At 40.6% G+C, this 22,236-nt stretch overlaps 1 protein-coding gene across 6 annotated transcripts in view; it reads right to left on the bottom strand.

Annotated features, from left to right (window-relative positions):
• Positions 1–5,412: 5,412 nt before the first annotated feature.
• The window catches only part of LOC142082150 (glycerol-3-phosphate acyltransferase 3-like), a 31,014-nt gene continuing 14,190 nt past the window's right edge, over positions 5,413–22,236 (bottom strand). The window contains exons 3-13 of one of the 6 annotated variants that reach the window (XM_075149983.1): positions 20,378–21,759; positions 19,806–20,076; positions 18,549–18,623; positions 17,780–17,869; positions 16,773–16,866; positions 16,373–16,488; positions 14,914–14,969; positions 14,478–14,563; positions 13,566–13,694; positions 12,338–12,417; positions 5,413–7,054 (exon numbers count right to left, since the gene is read on the bottom strand). In XM_075149983.1, the coding sequence (XP_075006084.1) occupies positions 6,817–7,054; positions 12,338–12,417; positions 13,566–13,694; positions 14,478–14,563; positions 14,914–14,969; positions 16,373–16,488; positions 16,773–16,866; positions 17,780–17,869; positions 18,549–18,623; positions 19,806–20,050 (1,209 nt within the window). In that variant the 5' untranslated portion in view covers positions 20,051–20,076; positions 20,378–21,759 and the 3' untranslated portion in view covers positions 5,413–6,816. Of the gene's footprint in view, positions 7,055–11,666; positions 11,870–12,337; positions 12,418–13,565; positions 13,695–14,477; positions 14,564–14,913; positions 14,970–16,372; positions 16,489–16,772; positions 16,867–17,779; positions 17,870–18,548; positions 18,624–19,805; positions 21,760–22,236 lie in introns of those variants that run through there. The other 5 variants (XM_075149982.1, XM_075149984.1, XM_075149980.1 and 2 more) reach the window with 5 other exon arrangements.

Genomic DNA, 22,236 nt, shown 5'->3' with positions numbered 1-22,236 from the left:
GTGCTTCGCGGCAGGTGCACGGGCAGGAAAGGCATAGGAAGCCCGAAAATAGCCCGGGAAGTAAAAGAGAAAAGGAAAATTGGGGAAAGTTCCTGGATCTATGAACAGAAAAGTAGATAAAGACGGCTAAAAAAGCGAGAAGGGCCACGGTCTGCACTTCAGCCAGCAGCACACCTGGTCCGTCTGTGTTATGTCTCATGCCTTCAGCTGGGAAGAGGGATTCACTGAGTGACCGGCCCCGCGGGTACCCGACCAGGCACTAGGCACACACCAAGAGAAACAAAACTTCGTGGAAAACGGCTAGAGGAGGGTTTATCTGCCCAGGCCTGTGCACGCAGTCGTATAGCACTTGGCGTGACACAATCGATACCAAGAAATCAGTGTTAGCAGAAAGAGGCTGAAGTAAAAGAGGGGTGGCAGCCTTGCCGAAGCATCCTGGGGGAAGGGAAGAGCATTTTCCTCCAGGAAAAAGGCCTTAAACCTACATGCATCTTTCATAGGCATTTCCTAGAAAAGGGACATTTAATTTCCCTCTCCATATTCAGGAGGTCAGAAATGTATCTAAGAGCCAAGTGCTTAGGATCCAAGGAAAAAACTGAATTAGACTCCAAGGCCTTAAGAACTATTTCGAGGAGAGTCATGTGGACAAGGGCATTGGATTCTGGCTATTTTTGGCTCTGGCACTGCGTCATCTTGGACAAGTCTTCTCTGCTCTCTGCATCTCACCTCTCCTCCCACTCTTTGCCTCATCTAGCTAGATAATTTCTCTGGGGCAGAGACGGGATGATCCGAGATGAAGCCTCTGGGCACAACAACCACAGAAACAATCGTCCAGCTAGATCTGAGATTGTCAACCAACCAGCACTTCAGTGTTTTCATCCATCTACGTGTTTAATCGTGATCATGCCTGAAAGGGCCAGTTAGGACTGAAGGCAGTAGCCTGTCAGTGCCATACACACATTAACGCAAGAGTCCCTAGTCCAAGGAGCTGTACTGCAAGTGGTTTTCAAATGTTACAGGGTTGTGTGGATCCAAGTCAATTAAGAGTGCCCAAAGTCTGGAACAGAAACAAATCAAAAGAACATTACTTTCCAAACTGGGTAAGATTCACAACACATACATCCACGGGTAGCTTATTTTAAATTTGTATTTTGTCCGTTGCTTCACAAGCAGAAAGTGATACAGGGCATTTAGTACTTGCTCATGAATTTTCATCTGGGGTGCAAATGGCAGAGGCCAAAGGCTTTGTTCATTTCTTTGTTTTTACCTGGCATTAAAGGAGCAGAAGTCTCTATCCAAAGGACAGATGTAGCCCCGCTAGCAACAGTGGATGCTGTCTAGCTCCTGAGGAAAACAATACGGCGTTCACAGTAATGTGTCGTACAGATTTCATCTCCATTACATTTCAATATCTTCATTTAGATAGTAATATCTAAAATTGCCACCTGAAGCAAGAATTGCAATACAGATAATCCTGTGCAAGGCAGAGCTTTTTGTTGATAAAACCTTGAAAACTGAAAATAAAGAATTTATTTGACTTAGTCCACGTGCTCGTTAACCTGTTTTAGAAAAATACAAAAAAGCATTGACTCAGCACAGTGTAAATTTGGTGGCATATGGCAAATTCCTGAGTCTTAGAGGGCTGAAATCCATCAGTGTCCCTGAAGCATCAAAAGAAAATTCTGGAGACCTCTACGTGTAACATTCATCACGTGGAATTAAGGCATTTCTCTTCTGCTGCAATAGCCTGGCTATTGGGCCTACTCCACTGTCCGCAGGCTCTGTAAACAAATAGTAGGAAATGAGCAGTCTCTACCAACATTTGTGTTTTAGAGCAGGGGAAGGTGAGTGGTTTGACCCCTGCTGTCATTACACTCCAGTGGGGAAAAAACACTGGTGAAAAGGTATTTTGACAGGAGGCAGTTTTAGGCACAGACAGCCATTCTGTATAAGCTGAACAGAAGCAGAACAGAGACAAGACTCACACGTAAACAGAAACTCTTATTTTACTGCATCCAAGTTTCCCCTCCACGCTTGCATGAATAATTCACAAAGCTATTAATGTTAAATTGGAAAAAATCAATTGTGTTCTTGAGTTGCTTGAAGAACCACTTTCTTTGCCTGGGACAGCAGAGAGGAAACATGCCTGCTAACCTGACAGCCTCCTCCTAGTGATAGAGCTGCTGGCAAAGTCCTATTGCGAATGTGCTGAAGTTCATCCTTTGCACATATCTTGCACTCTAGCTGGCTGTTAACTGCAAAAACTGTTGGCTTATTTAAAAAAAAAAACAAAACCCCAGCTTGCTCTCTTTGCCAAGTGGCCTTTGTCTTTTAAAAAGATATAGCTGTTATAAACCACTGATCACCTATCTACTGATAAATCAGTTTCAAATTAATTCCATCATTACATTTTATTTGTTTGTTCTGTAGCCTGCGAGAACATAGAATTTCTCTGCCTCACTTTTACCAGTGAGCCTATATTCCTAAGGAGGAGGAATTTTTTCTTTCAAGCACTAGGACCATACTTTCAGCACAGGTAAGACAGCATGATTCCACTGAAGACACGGAAAGAGTGCTAGTTTTAACAATTTTCCATGCTTTCATTTTTTGAAGGCCTGTTTTATGTACATCTAGTCATGCCTTCTAGTGGAGTATTTTCCAGTAAAAAGGGCAAACCAAGAGAATGAAACATCCCATGAGAATATATCAGAGTTGATCAATTTGGAATAAAACATTTTCATATATACTTATTTTTCAATTTATTTCACAAAGTACAGTACATACAAAAAAGCATCAGTTGAAACTATATGTTTCAAGTTTATCTAAACCAGGTGCTCCAAATGGATCCAAAAAGTTTTTGTTTGTTTTTTAACTTTGTGAGAAGTTATCAAGATTCTTAATTTTTGTTCTATAAACACTACTAATAATGTGGTTTTATGTCTGTAGTAAGAATACATTTACATTTATTGCCTTAACATGCACAGCTATATAATGTAATGCATTATTTTAACAGGGGGATGGATTGAATCAAAGACTGAGAAAAAACATGTAAAACTCTCATCAGTCTTACCACACTGTTTTTCTGAACAATTTATTTTTATGTTCCTTTGTCTATACTTATTTTTATTCTATTTAATTATCAGAGCCTATCAAGTTTTGATGGTGTGGAGCATGGCTCAGACTTGGTTTCCAGGATGAGAGAAATCTTGTTGAACCGACTTGGGAACAGAGCCTGGACGGTGTCACCTCATGTGGCACTCACACTCTCCCTTTACTAAGTTATTGCACACATTATTGGCTTCTGGTAGGTCAGATCTAATAAAAAGTAGCTTTTCATTTGTCTCCTGTCACTGGAGCCGGGCAGCTTCAGAATATCAAACAGTTTCATCTCATGTAAATATCTGTATTTTATTGGAAATAAATAGGGTCAGGGTAGTTATCCTAGTACTCCCTTTTATCTTCTGCTGTTGAGGAATGGCAGGTAGCCAGCAAACCACTCGGGGGAATTCTGCACACTCTCGTCTGTCTTCTGGCTGCAGGCAGGTCGTGCTTTCTCTCCACCACTGTAGTTGATATAACTCACTGTAAAAATTGATACCTCTATACAAGCAGTCAGATGTTTTCAGTTTCACTTTGTATCCGGGAACCTAAGTGGAATTTTACCTTCTGCTGTCATGGACCTCCAATTCTTATTACACTGAAAATAAATACAAGTAGCCTGGCTTCTATATACCCTTTAAGCCTGGCAGTGTGTATTGACGGAGCTGCAGCCTTGTGTGTTGTCTCCAGCAAGGGTGAGGGCTCATAAGCACTGTGCGCTTCATAAACACAGCACCCAGGTGTGCCCCACCTCTAAAAATTTAACTTGCATAATTTAGAAGTTTAGGTTTCTATGAGTTCAGCAATCCAGCTACAATTAAAACCCCGTTAAAAGCCCTGAGCTTACTTTCTCCTTACAACAAGTGGGAAAATGTGAACACGCGAGAGAAGCAAGAAGAAACGGAGGGGATTCTAGCTAGAAGAGCTAACAACACACTGCAGTGGAGACAATGCAGGTCTCAGAAACTGCACACATCCCACGGAGTCTTGAGTGTCTCAGAGCTGCCTATGCTGAGGTGACTCAGTGAAAAACTGAGTCTTTAATGCTAGAGGGGGAAGAAGGAGGAGAGGGATCTTCTCTAATGCAATGGGCATATGAATAAATCCCAGGGGAAAATGTTCCCAGGCGTTCAGCACCCAGCACTTTTCATTTGGATACCCTAAGCACAAGGCTTTATGGTCATTTGGCCTCCCATCTACAGCAGGATTTTATCACTTGGAGCATAACAGCTGAGACTCCTCGTTAGTCTTGGAAACAGGACCTTGAGACCTTTCTAGCAAGCAATACACTTGCACATTTTTCAGTGAGACGTCTCAGTGCTTGTTCCTGCAAGTTGCTAAATATGCTGGCCTTTATACAAAAAAAAAATTTAAGTGCATACTTAAAGCTTGGTTCTGTAGTGGTAAGAGGAGCATCAGAAGGCAATTCAGCAACGGTCTTCTCTTCACGACCTTAAAAGCATCTGTGGTCAACTGACCAAACCACCTAGAAACCTTCACCACTGTGTGAAATGTGGAAGGGGTTTTGCGAGTATCTGAGCAGTTCTATGCATCAAGCACAGGAGGAGATGCAGACACCATCTTCAGAGCAAAAATGATGCAAACAGACAACCCAGCAGACATGTGAGAGTCTGTGGCATCAATGCAAGGAGCACGCCACAAGGATGGTACCTCCTTTTACTGTCCACCATGACCTGAGGCCTGGCAGCCTGGCTTTCTACGGCACTGGAGAGGAGAAACGGTGAAGAAAAAAAAAATATGTGTTACTGCAGAACTTCATGATCTCTTTAATAACTTAAGCTTCCAATATAACAAAATTACCACTTAAAATGATACAGTACTTTTCTATTCCTGCCAGTATTTTAAGGAAGGACAAAACATGCTGATGTCCAGTAAATTAACTTACCTTTTAATCTTTTTTTTTTTTTTTTCTTAAGTGATATTAAGGTTTGTACTTCCCAAAAGAGTATTAATAAGGTTCTAGTCCTCTTGGCAATGTTAGTCACGCATACAGTGCTGCCACCTCCTGGTCCCACAGCAAGGCACATGAAGCAGACTCTGCAGCGGAATGTACGCGCTTCACGCGCCCACCAGATTCCCGTGTCAGACGTACGATGCGAAGGGTGAGGGTGCAACATGCAAAGAATAACTTAAAAGCCCAAATGTGTAAGACAGCATCTGTATAGAAGTCAGCCTCAGCTCAAATCTAACATAAATGTATTTTTAATATAGATCTCTCTTCTTATAATCCCTTGTAAGTGTATTTTATAAAATGATATTAATAAAACACAAGACAAAGTGGTTATTTGAACTATAACATACACTTTATTTTATTGAACGTGTGTACATACTTAGATCTTATGTAAAGTTATAAATTATACAAGTAAAGGAGACTGCCTATAGCCATATATGATGAGCATTTTTTAAAAAATCTTATATAATTGATAAACACAGTAGTTAAGGTATGCACAAGTGAATGCTTATGACATAGTTACAAAATAAGCTGTTTAACAGATGTCTGTATAAACTTAAAAGGTAGTATTTAACAGCTATCCCATATAAAAAGAAGAAATATACCTTTCTAAATTCTCTAATAACCTATTTCTTAAAAGTCCAATATGCAAGAATATAGTATTTTCCCCAGTATTACTCTATTTAATATCCACCATGTAGATATTAAATATCTTTCACCACATGCATCTTCTGTATAGTCAAATACAGTTACCAAGGGATATCAACTGATGTCAATAATCTGCAATTGCACACAAATCATGACTACTGATTAGTAAAGCAATTATCATATTAAAAGAGTTCAACAGGGCTCAACATACTGTAAAATTAGAAATCAGTCAATACCACAGCCATTATATAGAACATCATTGATTGGATATCTTAAACGCTAGCCTTGATGACAATTGATCATGATGAACCCTGCTCACAAAGGAGTCTGGTACACTAATTGAGGAGCCATCGTTAAATAGAATAATAAATATAGGAGGAGGAGGAGAGGAGAGGAGAAATGGCTACAAAGCTAAGGTCTTTTCTGTCTGTACAAGCACAACAATAAAAAAGCAAAGAGCCAGGAAGGCCTCTGTCTCTACTGTATACCCACTAACTTCTAAGCCTACTTTTCCAAAACCAAATAAACCTGTGAACCCCTCGTAGGTCATCTCCACAATCTGCACCACAGCTGGGAAACATGCTCAAAAGAGCCTGAGCAACGGGTATTTCACCTCAGCACAAACATTTCCAAAAGCAAGTCCCACGGAGAGGCTAGAAAACCCAGAGGTCCCATCCGTAACGCATCTGTGATCTATCTCCATTGGCCTACTTGAAGTCAGGCCTCAAACTGCACACATAACCAAAATATGTTCCTTAGAGTGCCTTGAGGCTAAAAACAAACACCAGGTGAAGAGCTGCCGGGGCTGCTTTCCTCACTTTCACCCAGGGCAGGCTGCACAAGGAAGAGTTTGAGTAAAACGCTGGGTCGTCGCATTCAGCACTAACTGCTCGCTGTTCTCACTACAGCTCAAGGAAACACGTGCTGGTAGAAAACAAGTTCAGAACATCTCTCATTATCCTGAAAACATGTTTTCTTCTGAAAGTGTCCCCAGTCCCAGAACAAACAGCATCAAGGTACTGAAGAAACTCATCACAGCAAATGAAAGTGTCGTATCACCTTCAGGAACATCCCAGGCTTGCCGCCTCTACTGAATTTTAAAATACAAATAAAAGCTCAGGGATTAGACCCATACCTGATTTTGAAGCAACTAAAGGACAGAAGTATTTCTGATTTTGGTTTGTCACAGGGAAGAGACGGTCTGGGGAAACCCCACACAACACAGGCTGCTGAAACTTAGAACAAGCACAAGCTTTAATGGTAGTACGCCATGACTGATAATCAAAGATCCGGTGTTTGGGGTATGCAGACTTATTTCCACGTTTTCCTGGTTTCCTGGAAATGTAGGAGAAATAACAGGCTCATTCATCAGAATTTAGGGCAACTCAGCATTAAATGAAACGTTGAGGCGGCAGCCCAAGGGAGAGTTTGCTACCATTAACTAGATACCACCAGATGGCATCCTTTGCACATTTCTTATAATACACGGCTGTACAATTACTGAAACACATCTTAAAACAACAGCGAGTCAAGAAAAAGAGGTGTCTCCCAATAACGTAGAGCAGGTCAGCAGAAGTCAGAGAGAGAGAAGCATTTCAGACATTCCCAAAGATAAGACACAGCTGTAGAAATAGACATTTGGAGTCAAGAGAATAAAGGACTCCAGCTACATCAGTCAGTCTTAACATGCAGTACATTACAGTGAAAGATTATTAGATGTTTTAGCAAACTCCAATTCGGTTCTCACAGAGTATAAGAGGTCACTAAGTTGCTTATCACTATGTCTTCTAATAATCCGTAACATTTCTGTTGTTTTAATTGACTTATGTTTCTCATGTCCGCGCTATGCTCCTAATAGATAGTAGGCATTTGGGCATCTCTTTATATACGTACGAAGTGTGTGTGTATATATATACCCACACAGACAGAGAAAATAAAAATGTATATTTATATATATAAAAAGACACCTCGAAACTTCGGGTTCCATCTTGTGTTTGAGTCACATACATACTTGGAGGCCCAGGAAATCTAGAATACCTGTCTAAAAAACTGGCTCAAATACATTAAGGCAATGATGGTCATTTACACAGAAACTCACCTTACACTGCTTTAACGCTGCATAATTACAACCTGTTTCAGGTTATTTTACCCTTGTAGCAGAGCAGCACAATATACTTTAAACATGAGTAGTGGTAATGTCCAAATGACCTCTTCCTAGTCCAGAGATGAAAACCCAGAGATATGAGCCAGATGTTGAAGCTATTTCAGTCTGCACATTCAGTTTAAAGAGGTCTTGGAAGCCCCCCTGAGGAAGGAGAGGCACTTTAGACAGTGACCCAGCCTTTATGGGATTCTGAGAGTTGCCCTTACTTATTCAAGGCTTCAGGACTCTAAATACAGGGGAGACAGGTCCAGCCTTCAGCCCAGTACAGAAGCAGGATAGCACCTGAGTGATTTAAGGTCCCAGACCGCCCCAGGACCCATGCTGTGTACAAAGATTCTGCACTGCACCTTGGGCATGCTGCGTGAGTTTTATTAAGGACCTAAAGGTGGTGTTTATTAAATATATCTGGTTTTCCATCCACACAACTGATCCAACAGTGATGTCTTCAAAAGTTACTATAAGCAGCTATTTTGACTCTCTCTCTCGGACTCACCCATAGAGCAAGAGGGCCTGATTTTATTTCTCATTCCAACATACATTTATTTTTAACTCATGGCCCGCTGTCTTAGGCATCTCAGAAGTTCAGGATGAATGCACCTAGGACTACTTTGGTTTGTTTCAGTTTCATCAACATGACGCATTAGTGACACAGCAACAGTTAGTATAACTTACATGCTTCATACATAGGTATTAGCCAGCAGCACCAAATTACAAAGCAAGGCTATGTTTTACAATGTAGGTCTTCCCTACACTGATTAGATGTATCAGAAGGCCCTCATTTTATTTGGAGAAGAGGCCACCCAGTCAATTAAAAGTGCAAGGCTCATTGGGTAAGGAGCTGACGAGCAAATACATTAAATGGTAAACAATAGAGGAAGTTTGTGCTCTTGAGGAAGACAGAGCTGCAGGCTTCTCTAAGATGACAATACATCTTGTCTAGGTAGCTTGCACAGCTAGCAAATAAAAAAAGAGCCACACATTACTTACACTGACAGATTTTTTTTTTTAAGTTGGGGTTTTTGGGGTTTGGTTTTTTTTTTTTTTTTTGAGTGCCCGATCCACTGAAATATTCATTCTCTTCCATCTCTTCCATCTAAGCCTATCACTTAGCACAATGAGACCATGCTACATTTGATCCTGCAAAGGTACGGAGTAAAAAAGGAGCTCAAACAGTTTAGAAGCGTGGTCCCAGCAAGGCCATGGAAGATAAGCAAAAAGGAAGAGTAACACAAGTATGAGTTCTTTGATTGTGAAAAATAAGCAGCAGTTTACCAGCTTCCCACTCACGTTATCTTGAGAATGTGTTCTTTTTACTGTTACCATGCCCTCCTGCTGGAGGAGGAAGACACACTTATCTGTGGTGTCCTTTTGGAAAACAATCAATTCCTCCACAACCTCAGCACTCTAAGGGCAGTATATAATTTCAGTTAAAAGCAATTGTCAAGGCCACTGCTGACAAATGAAAATAAAATACAGAATATCAAGAGAAAGGAAAAGGGGAGATGGAAGGTAGGCAAAGAAAGCACAACCCAAAACCAGAAACATTTCTTTAAAGCTGGGCAAGATGAAGTAGTCTGTTTCATAGTGTCACGCTGGCATTTTTACCGGCAGCTAACAAAGCACACTTCGTCTTGTCATTGACAAGTTCTTGGGTTCATTGTTTGCTTTAAATTTCCCTATTCTGTATGTAAGTACCTACTTCACAGAGTTTTTAGCTTCTTTTGTCAAGACAGCCAAAAAATGGCAAAGAAAATATAGACAAACCACCACTACCTCCCACAGCTCAACAGGTGACATGTAATACTCGTACATTCAGAGGTCTGAGCTATACTTTCACAAGACTTGGAGTCATAACCATAATGAGGATCATGCATTCAAGGGCTCTTCTCCTCTTGGTGAGCTGGGGAAGTGTTACAGGACAGGAAAAAAGGCACATCACCTCTTCATGTCTTACAGAAGCAGAGCCCAAATGAGAAAATCTCTGTTCCAACAGTTGTTCGTAATCTCCCCATCTTTTCCTGTCTCTGGTCCCTCTTTTTGCCTGTTCTGTCTCTCCTTTTACCTCTGAGCAGGAACAAGGCACACGGTAGTATGGGAAGGATGCTACCAACACTTGTCTTAACCCCTTGCATACAACTGCAGTCTCTGTTAGTGACTCTCAGACATCAGTCACACAGAAGGAAAAACTCCCAATTTTAAACTCTGGCACACTGAAAAGATTTAACAGTTATCAGGATAGTCTGTCACATTTCTTCAGATTTTTATACTTAGAAACTAAATCAACAGCTTCAACAGACATGGAAGCACAGCTTACTACACTCAGGAGCAAGCAAACCTCTTTCACAATAGGAGAGCCTGAAACAATTTTCCTCTGTAGACATACTGCTAGCACTCTCCCTACCCGGGTGGCTAACAGCTTTTTAAAAGGGCAGTTCCTCCTACTGCCTACCTATAACACCAAAATTTGGACTGATTGATCCACCAAGAGAATTCACATTGCTATAGCAACTAAACGCAGGGATGATAAGCCAGGCCTGGCCACAGAAGAGAAGAGCTCAGTCCTGTGCTACTTCTGTGCCGTGCAGCCTCACGGCACTTGCCACCTCGGTTAGCCCCTCCCCTGAATATTAGTTTTCTAGACTCTCCAGGGCTGGGCAGCGATGTATGTCTGCACCTGCCTTTCTGCAGGGTATTTGTGCTCACCACGACAGTTCCTCCATCTCTGCTGAGACCTCAGTCAACGGCCTGCTGTCATGTAAACCTTATTAACTGTTCTTACCAACTCACCTGTCTTAAAGCAACTTGGGCAAAGTAACACTATTCGTGTGTGCTTCAGTAGTGATGTTCAGATCATTACAGAAGCCAGATTCTTCCATGTGAGAGCTACTTAACAGGAGAGCAAATACTTTATACAAAGAAATACTATAGGTGATGGAAATAGTTCCATCTCAGATTCCTTAAGTGCACTTGCTCTCTTTATTTCTGGAGGGTGGACTTGTCAGAGAGCAAATCAGTAGCCTTCACATCAAGCGGTAACACAAGCAGGTGGCTATCCAGAAATAATTACAACAGAGGATAACAGAGGTCACGTCATAGGTTTTCTTTAGGTGTAAGGCATACAAACAGACACAGAAAGGGATATAGCAAAATCAGAAGACACAATATAATTTAAAAATATGATTTTTTTTTTTTTTTTTTTTACAACATTGTCCTTGGCTGTGACTAATTTATCCCAGCATCACAAATCCAGGCATTAGGGACACGCTGCCCTGGACACTGTTCTGCTGTTTTTCAGTGGGACCCTAGAAAACTTCCTATGTTGCCATCCCGGGTCTTGTTACATGGAGGGGAAAGTCAGCAACTGCCTCTTTCCCTCTGACATCCAACACTTCCTCTCCAACTTGCAATTCGGAAAACGTATTTTGGTGAACTGCTTAATGTCTTCTGACATCAGGAGATCTATCTCTACAGCAAGACAGTGACTGTGGCTCACAGGAAAACTGCTAGTCCAAGTCATTGATAGAGGCTAGGAGTACAGAGGTGTTTTATTACAAGTTAAGAAGTTGGCATTTAAGCCTCAGGCGTTGCGTTTAAGATTTAGAAAATGGTGTTTTAATGAACCTAAGTACTTTTATTGCAGATTCTTCTCACTCAACATTGGAGAGTATTTTACTAGTATATCGTAAATCTTCCTATTTATAAAAGGATATCCTTATTTAATACAAAATACTATCTCTTTATGGTTTCCCTGCTGTGTCATATGCAAAATATCTTACAGGGACAGAAGGAAAATATGTTGGTTTTAATATAAAAAACAGCCCATTTTCTGGTGGAGATAAGTCATGGAAAAATGAGATAAAATAAATACCATTTAACAAACATTTCCGTTTCCCACAGATCCATTTTCTATTATTATCTGGCAATATTTTTTCTGTTGCTCTTCCTTGAAAGACTCTTTGACCTTTTTCCTTTTCAGTCCTCCATCCCTAAAAGATACAAAAAAGAAACAGCCTTGAGCTCACTTCAGGGTCAAGGCAGAAAAACATTACAATATTTAGACTATGTAGTCAAAGCAGTTTTCATCCTAAATGTTGGCTTTTGCAATACAATGCTAAATGATCTGTACTGCCAAGACTTACCACACAACACAAACAATGCCCTTCCTTTAATCCAGCATTTAACAGGCAAATAATTTATTTTCACTAAATACTACCTGCTGGCTAGATCCACCTGTCAGCTCTGTTTGTCTTTTTATACTGTATTAGTCTATTTATTCTAGTGGAACTGTTCAAGGAATAAAGCAATATTTTCTGACTCAGAGTCAGTAAGGGTGATAGACTACAGCCCAAGCAAAGCAAATCTGGAAGAAGTTTGAAAAGATTCCAGGCTAAAATTTCAGAATACAGAACACCTAAATATGCTTTAAACCCAACCTCAAAGGTGTTGCTTCTTACCAAGGAAGCACAGACATTCCTCCCCGAGCAGCAATGACAGCCTTGACTCTGTTGGCAAAGTGAACAGCATCTTCTTCTACCTGAAAAAAATATACGAATGATTCGCTTTGCAACTTAAACATTTTCTCCATGTCTCACTTAAAGAGATACTTTTTGTCAGACAGCAGGCACTTGGGTTTATTCCAGGCCCACAAGCCAAATGTGACCTGCAGGGCAGTTCCAGCTGGTCCTGGGGAACACTGCCTGGTTTGCCACCATTTGATGCCGAAAAGAACTAAGTGGGAAGCTCTGTGGTTTCTGGGTCAATCTCAAACAACACACAGCGGGAGGTCACAGGTCTGGCCAGAGCAGGGGATGCATCTGCTCCCAGTACTTCAGTATCAGTCTGAAGCTGGGAGCACACCGACAGTATCACCCTTGGAGGAGATGGGGTGCCTTCAACAGGATTGGGGCCTGGTGCATTCAGGATCAGCAAATTATTGCGAGTTCACAGAAGTTCGTTTGCCTGAACTGCAGAGGACTGAAGATACGTGCATTACAGCAGCTTCCCTGCCAAGACTAGGGCCGAGCAAAGACCTGGGTAGGCAGTACCAAACTGGGGCATTGCTGGAGCAAAGGCCTTGACAACTTTGTCAGCGACACGTCAGTATCCAGGGGCAGTGGGCTGAGAGGCTGTGCCAAGTTGTGGGGTAAAGCCGCTGGGCAAAGGATTAGCTGGATATTCTGCAGGGCTGAGAAAAAAGGAGATGGGAGGAAGCTCTGCAGATGGAGGTAGAGGAGGGACACAAAAGGCAGAAGCACCCCAGTATGGAGTGAAGAGAAGGCCTGAATCTATGTATCACTTCTAGAGTAAAAAAGGAAGGCTTGTGCAGGCTGAGGGGCAGGACTCCTGCAGCATAAAACCACATTTTAACATCTCTTCTAGTCTCTGGGAGCAGAGGAAAGCAAGGCAGCTGCACCCAAGTAAAGAAGCTGTTTGGGAGCAATAGGGAGCATGGTGCAGAAATGTCTGGATATCTGCAAGAGTAGTTTCTACTTGAAGATAACTAACCCGTATAAATCCATGCTCACTTAGTTTTAAGACTACAGTGCTGCTTTCTGGCCTTTGTCCCTTAAGTTGTCAATAAAGATTTGCAAACATAATGCCAACACACCATGCGTAGTAATGCAGACTTCCTCCTAGACAACACTTTATGAGCATTTTCAAAACATACGGAAGTATAAGTACCTCTTTGACCATTGGTGGCAGGTACCACACATTACAGACAATAGCCCAGCTGGTCATCACATTAAAAACATAGGTCATCATGGAATACTTTGCGCTGTTCCAGAACGCATCTCCAAAGCGGGGGTCATACTGGAAGACAAGAAGAATAAGCGAAAGGGCATGATCTGCTACCTTAGTTTAAATCACGTAAGCTGCTCTTTTTTGGCCACGAAGTCACAGTTCAACTTGTTAAATCAGGGGCAAATCTAATCACACCTCCTAAAAGCAGCAGTAAATTCAGAGTAAAGCTCCAGATTTCAACATTTATTACAAGTTTATAACAATTAACATTTACAAGCAATGCAGGACCCCAAACTGTGACAGACACATTGAAACACATCTCGACTATAACAAGATAGATCTACTCAAAATGTACATACTTGTCATCTACAGATATGCCGACTACAAAAGTTTCCTTGAAAATGCTCACACCAGTTTTAACAATTTCCATAAGATTAGACAACATTATAGTTCCAGAAAAAGCAACTAACATATCTAGAGCTAGGGTGACTTGGCTAAAGCTACTCAGAAAGCCTTGGAAGTGCCAAGAAAAGTGCCTTTTTCCCCAGAGCACACAAGAGCCAGGAGTCCTAGGACAGAAAGAGCAGGCAGAACTGAACACGCTGCATAGCAATTGCAACGGTGCTTTTCAGGTTGCTCCCAACCAGTTGTAAAGATACTCAGTGAAACACTTCCCATACTGCACTGAACTGCAAGTTGTGCACCATGAAAAGATTCTGTTCTCAGGGTTTATTCAGTACCTTATTCACACAGAACAAACCCCTTTTCAAGGTTTAGACACGAACAGCTTCTCTGACATGAGAAGCTTCTGCAAATAATCATTCCACGTTTGGAAAACTGCAGATACGTTACCTTGATTGCTACCGGATGGATGGTCCCTCCTACCTCAAAGCTTCCCTTCTTAAACATCATTACTGATGTGTTGTTTATGCAGGTACCTGGCCAGAATTAATACAGATGAAGAGTTTAATCCACTCTAAGAAAAGTATCAGCAAACGAATCCTTAACTGTCTTAAGGAGACTTAAGTTGCTAAAGGAGAAAGTAAGCTTTAGTTCTGAAACATAATCCCACAGGCTTGTCCTCTCTTCCATTATGCTATACACTAAAGCAAATAGACTGTCATAAAACTGTTGTAAAATACTAGAATCTGACTTTTAATATCTCACAAGAGCTAATTAATTCTACAGACTAAAAACAAACACCTCACTTGTAAAGACTGGGTATAATAAACTGCACTCAGTGGCAAGAAGTGAGAAGAGCAATAAAATCAATACAATTGTTTCCTACCTTCTGGGAAAATTAAAATGGGTAATTTGGCCTTATCTGCAATGTGTTCTCTAATTCTGTGGACAGAAAATAAAATTTTAGTGTATACGTCATATTTGTATTTGACCAAGAATCTAAACATCCATTACCTCTTAGATAGGACAAGAAAAGCCCTTGCCCAATTGCCCTTTGCCAGTCAGTAGCCTCAGCCGGGGATGTGTGCTAGTTTCAGGCCTTTATCTCAGAGGTTCTCTCTTGCTAATTGCAAAAGTAGGTTTTATACAAATGTATTGTTTGAACGCAGTTCAACAGTGTGCAGTTTTATTTCACCATTTTAACCCAATTAACATGAAGCCAGAGAATGGTGGTACTTGAAGCATGTAAAAATCCCTTCCCATTTATCTTTGACAGGTTCCAGCTATGAACACAGTCGAACTTTTCTTTTGATTGAAGTATATTCCATATTTCAAGTTTTCATGCCTTCTAGGTTTGTAACATCAGTTTTACATGTATCTAATGATTCTCTGCATCTTAACATCTCTTAACAGAGATAGGGCACTATTTTACTACATTTGGTGCATCACTTAAAAACAAGTGTATTAACACTAAGCAGATTACTGACACACAAAATCTGTTTTCTGAGACACCTGTCTTTCCTATGACTCAAGAACACGCAGTTCCTCTCCAGTCTCCATTAAAGAACAAAAACAAAACATCAGATATCAAAAACAGGAGAGAATGATCCAGCATGGGGGGACCGTCTCCATTTTTCTAAGGACAAACTGTCATAGACACTTACTTAATGTTACCTGCATTGCACCCTATTTCACAAAGACTTAGGAGGACTAGGAACAGTCTTTGTAAACACCTGAGAATATAAGAACTGCCATACTCAGTTAATCCTGTTCTTGACCTTCATGCTGTCTCTGCTAGGAATCGATACTGCAGGCCTGGAGAGCAGTATAGGCATTAAGCAAACATATTAAGACACTTCTCCAGGATGTTCTTCCAGCTTCTAGCAGCTAGGTGGTACCTTGGTCTTTCTCTCCTCCCCCCGCCCCTATAATCAGCCTCCCTTTATCCTGTACTCGCAGCAGATATAACCAGCTTCGATGCTTAGAGCTGGTGAAAAATGTACCAGGGCAACGCATGATCTGGGAAGCAGATGTGCTGATAGAGCTCCGATTTCTGTCCTGATATCCCGAATCATCAGCCTCGAAACTGAATCCTGCCTGTGGCAGGCAGCGCGATTGTGGCAATGTGGAAATTCCCTGAGGTTACAGGGCAAACGATCAAAAGTTCAGTAGAGATTGCTACACCCTGCACCTTCATTGATGGAGCAGTTCCAAACCTTACACTGATGACAACCTACAGTTGCCCACCAAAGAGAGATGCAGGGCGAGAACAGTCTCAGCTCACTCTTGGACCTCACAATTACTAGACTTGATGGGACAACTAAGCAAACACCTCACTACCTTACTTTTTCCTCACCAGATGACGGTCTTTCATTTCTGAGCGTTCAAACAAAACATGCTGAGTGGTTTGCATGCAAGACTTTTGAATAAGTCCCAGAAGCCCTCCGTGTGCCTGGCCAACCTGCAAGCCCAAAAGAAACTAGTTACTATGCAAACACACACACACTTAAATGATAAAATTCTGAACACAGATGCATCAATTTCTAAGCTCGTTCACAAATGATACCAATCCTCTTGGTCAAAAGTGTGTACAGACCTGCCTGTGTCTATTATTTTGCAGTCTTGAACGTGAGTTTGAATGCTATCAAATCCCACTCTTTTTACCAGTAAGTTTATCTTCTTACCCAACACTATATCTACGGGCATCTCAACATTACCAATATTTACCAACTCTCTTGTTCATACCAAGGAATAGCATCCATCACTGGCCAGGATTAGAACATCTAATGGAGTCGTGTGGTTGGCCACACAGATGCCTCCTTCCTGTGGTCTGTTTTCTCTGCAATGACAACCATAAAAATAATTACTTAATGTTTATTCTCCAGACTACAGACCCCATCAGGTGACCCATCCAGTGAGCACACAATCGAGACACTCAGTGACAAACGCATTTCAGGCACACAGCTTATCTGCAGATCCATAGGAAGTAGAAGAACAAAAAAAAAAAACATTTTAAAATACTAATATTACTATGATATATGTTAAAACTTCTGTCAGTACATTACAGCAGATAAGTCATCTTTCCTCATACTTTCAAGAGTCCCTTCACATTTCAGTAGTTTTGGCATTTCACCAAAACCAGTTTCCTTTTAGCTGAGAATACGAGACTTCATTGGAGTAGGCATCTTAGCTGCACACATTACCATTCATAGAGGCATATATCAAAGAATATTTGGACACTAAAACTCTAAAAGAAAAGACACTAGAGCACGATTTTGCTTGTTTTCTAAAGCACAAACATTACATAAAGACATTACATAAAGGTCCACCACTAAGCAAGATATTACAAAAACTTACTGAAATACCACCCATAACTAACTTTAGGAGAGAGCGTGAAGAATTAGTTACCAAACAAATCGGCTAATAGAACAGCTGAACGTTTTATGGCGATGTTCTTGCATGTGATTACAATGTGTTCATGGCAAACATTAAGAAAAATGTCCAAGTGTATATTTAACCAAGAACACAATACTATTTCACCTTCGCATACCCTGCCAATACACAACAGAAAACACAGTAGGGCATGCAAACATCTTGACAGAGTCTAGGTGATCCAAACAGCTTCTTGGATTAAATGGCAACATCACAGTATCTGTGCAGTAATGGAATAAGAATCCTACTCTGAAACTTGAGACATTGAGTACTGTAAGAAATCAATACCAAACCAACGAGAGCAGGGTGGCACCACTCACCTATTGTGGAAATGAACAAGACCACCCAGACATCGGACACCTAACGTGGCACACATCATCTGAACCTGGTTGCTTAGCCAGCATTTAACTCTAAAAGAAATGAAGCCATACATATATTTCCAGTTCTATGTAGTCACTCGTAGAACAATGTAATGTAAACTTTCCAAATTATTCCCAATAGCTGTTATTGCAAAGACCATACTAAGAGGATTCATTGCACTAACAATGCCACGCAGGAGGACCTTATCGGGTATCAAAGATATTCTTGTTCCATTCTTCTACTGTAATCTATCCTAAATCCACCAGATTCAAAGCAGAAAAGATAATAGTCAGGGTTTTGTTTTATAGATTTTCTCTGGAAGCAACTGCTATTGACTCAATCATTAACATTAATTTAATATAAAAATATTTAGCTGGTGAATCACGTTTGAGTTTTTTTGCACTGACAGGACATAACAATCTCACAGTATTAATATGGAATTGCTCAGGACAGATGATTTACTTGCCCTATTCTGACTCAAGTAGAGCATGCTCTATTTTTCACTCTAAAACATGCTTCCAGTAGTATCTATCTGGCTTATATTGCACTTTCAGATGCCATTGCCATACTCTCTCTCATAGTGTTCTCTAAGTTTACAGGAGAGAAAAAGTCACCCCACGATAGTCCACATTAATCCTCCGGACTCAGGCAGATTTATATTCCACCACACAAATTCAAATCCTTAAAGAAATAAAAAAGAAACAGAAAGAGCCCTCAGTAAACACCTACCTGCCATTTGGAAACTGTCCTACTACTGTAGTGGCCAAGACCAGCAAGAGGATGCTGAAAACAGCCAAGCAGATGCTACAAAGTAAAATAATCTTAATTAAATGCTAAGAAGTAAAACTGGAAGAGCAAGCAAGAGAGTATTTTATTTAACCCTTTCATCCATTTCACAATGCTTCCCTCCACCATTAATAGCATCTAACTAGCAATACAAACCAGTTAAGGCCAACAGGATAACATGAGCACATGTTTTCACTCTATTAATCCTGCACTGAGTACAAAACCTCATGCTGCCTGGAGCCTATCTTCCAAAAAGCACCACACCTTGATCTGAAGCTATCATGTGGTAAAGGAGCCATTGTATTCAAAGAGGACAGCGAGTAATGGCTAATGTTCTTTAATGCAAGTGAGATTTCCCAGTGCCAAAAGGGATTCATCATTTCATTTTTAAAAACCTACCCAAAAATTTCAGTATGTATTTCCACCCCAAGCAGTAAGCTACTATATAATCATGAAAATTAAACATCATTGGTTACTAATGGCTGAGCAAAACCAATATTGAAGCCATTTCTACATAAATGTTGTCTTCTTAAGCTGCATATCTAAGTTTACACACAGGCATATGTGCTCTGCTATGTGATTGACTGGTATGAAATCCCTCTATGCACTGCAGCTATGTTTTAAATATACTGTCCTCCCATCAAATGAATAAGAAATTTTAAAAGCTCCTGCTCTTTACAAGAACGCATGAATATTCGTAACTGTTTGGTCAATATGATATAGGCTGGTTTTGCTTAAAAGAAAACTTTAGAAGTCTGAAAATTTAATACATTCAAAGCGCATGTCTCTTTTTTCCATCCAGCCCTGTGCTCCCTGAACATTGGCTTTGCTTCAAACCCCAAGTGTTCAGCATACAGGCTCCCTGTCTCTTAGACAAGTAGAGCCTGATCCTTTCAGTTGAAACAGTTGTTACTTTACATAATAAAAAGATCTCCAGATGATTTCTACAAAGTTTTGCTGGATTTAAAAACAAATTAATTACTAATAAAACATATGGAACATGAGAAATATACACCTTCAGCACCTTTTTTTTTTTTTTTTTTTCCCTCTTCCTTTTAGGGATATTTGAATTTCGATGGCATGTTAGAAAACAAAGTCATGCCGGGTTCTTCTTTCTGCACTAGTCAATAGTATATTATTTCACATCTTTTGTAAAAAGTAACATGAAAAACAGATCCCAGCAAATTACGTCTGGCTCACCGAAAAGGCATCAGGAGACAATACCGAATTAGGATCCCAATGACCCACACAACGGTCAGTTGCCAGCTGACATGGTGCAAGTTGGCATTGGTTCTGCTGAGAAGATTCCAGGACACCAGCTCCTCAGAGGAGAACCGTCGGGTGACTTCGTCTTCTGCAACTGCCTCACACCCCTTCTTGGAGAAGTACATAACATCAGCAAGGTTGAAGCGTCCTCGGCGCTGGCCAGCAATCTCCTCTTCCATAGAGTTTTCCTCTCTCTGGATGATCCCTGCATGAGGAAATGAGTCTTCCTTCCACACAGTGGTACGGACGATATGGATTCCAAAAAGAGTAAAATACATGTGCTTTTTAGAAATAGCTCTCCTCCTGCTCCAAGCACCATAATTGCATTGTTATGCCTCATTTATATACTGGCATTTAGTTCTACAAGTTACTTCTCTAATCCTATGCCATATAACACCACTAAATTGTTGAAGAAAGGAGAAAAGTATTCAGAGCAAGCTGCATATAAAACCTTGAGCACACCACCTGCTTCATTATCATTTACCAATCAAAATATGTACACACACCTAGAAATGTCAACAGTGCACTAAGATTGCAGACCCCTCCTGGTGCCTTGACTCAAATTCAGGCAGTGTTTGTATAGTTGTTGTCTTGCGGCTGTTGATAAGTTTTACTTTTTCCCAGCTGTAACAAACACCTTCCTCTGGTATTTTTTCCTCAGAGCCTTCTCTCTTCCCCCATCCATTCTCCTTTAAGAGTCGCTTCACTACCAAGAAACTTCAAAGTGTGTCTAGATTTTTCCCCTGAGATATACATAGTGTAACACAGAAGCATTGCACAAGAAGAATTACAACATATTCATGCTCTATATCTGTAAAATTACGCCTCATAGGATGGCCACACAGCAAGTCTAAGTGATGTTTGCTGAGGTCACTCTGAGACCAGATTCTTACCTGGCTGGTTACAGTGACTAAAATTGTATTGATTCATACCCACTAACACTTGGCTTTTTTGTTTGCCTTTTTTTTTTTTTTGGGGGGGGCAGGGGGAGTGGGTATTGGATGACATTAAATATGCATTATTCAGAATACATTTATTTTATCTTAATTAACATACTACCCTCTGGTCAGAATCACAAAACTTTCCTCCAGCTGCACTTCAGTCAAACCTTCAACAACCAGGAAATCATCAGACTTGAAATTCATTAGCTGACAAACCAAGCACGTGCCTAATGACTAAAAATGGCACTACAAGTAAAAGGATTATTATTATGAGAACTTAACCCAGTCCGCTTTGGTCAAAGAAGAAAGGAAAAATGGTTGGGAATAGAAAAAAAAATTTACTCTCTCAGATTTTATCCCTATGCCTCGAGAAGAGTGCAAATTGTAACGGTGATGAATGGGATGGTGTAGCTCCTTTACTTGAGGACCCTGGCTTTTTGCCTGCTAGGAGTTACAAGAAGCAAGAGAGAATCCATACAGAGCAATATCAAGGGCAAAGAATACTCATTCCTCCTAATCTTGTAAAGAGAGAGCTGATGGAGTCAAAGTACAAAATACTCATGAAAATGGGGACAGTTTCCCAAATGCTTGTCATCAATGTCTTTCTATACCCACACTAGTCTCTAACACCTTTTATTCAGAAGGCTCAAGCATTTGCAGATTATCTTGCTTATAACATACTTAAGGTCTCTTTTGTAGGTTTGTAACTTCAGCAGTTATTTGCCCATTAAACTCCATTTTGGCCATTCCAGTTTTCTTACTTAACATCAGATGCAATTTATGTTTCCGTTTACTCTTTTCTAGGTAAAATATTAAAATAGTTGCCTTTTTACAAGACGAATAGTGCTGTGTCACCTTCATTCAGAGATCTTACCAGTGGAGATTAAATTTTCAAGTGCCAGCGCCTTCTGCTTTTTTACTCCCTCCTCAATCTGCAAGGTGGCCCACTGTTCCCAAAACAAGAAAAGTAGATGTTGATGGTTTTAATGTCATCATTTCCAGGCATTCTGTAATTACCTTACGTGAATTGTCCAAGCCTTTTTTATTGAAGCCAGGTCTTCAATTTTCATTTTTCAAATGCAGCCTCAATGCTTTCCTGCATACCTCCTGTTAATTTGTTACATAGATTACCTTTTGCCATTTTCAGGAAACGTTGTTTGGCTCAAACTTCTTTTCAGGACACAGGCAGTTGTTTTTTTCCTGGGACCCCACAAATTACTGAGCTACCTAAGAGACTCTATGAGGTCCATGGGTCCAAAATTCTCTTCCCCAGTTAGCTTCAGGCAGTAGAATGATGCAAAATACTATCACTGACATTAGAGACATGCTGGAAAAATAGATCTAAAAATGGATTTTAAAGAATAAAAGAGATTACCTCAGTTTTACAGTATTCGTGCAGTTTCCGTTAACAGAAAACAAAGGAG

The sequence above is a fragment of the Calonectris borealis genome, chromosome 4 (genome assembly GCF_964195595.1).
Source record: "Calonectris borealis chromosome 4, bCalBor7.hap1.2, whole genome shotgun sequence".
NCBI lineage: Eukaryota > Metazoa > Chordata > Aves > Procellariiformes > Procellariidae > Calonectris > Calonectris borealis.
This window is presented reverse-complemented; position numbering and strand designations above follow the sequence as displayed.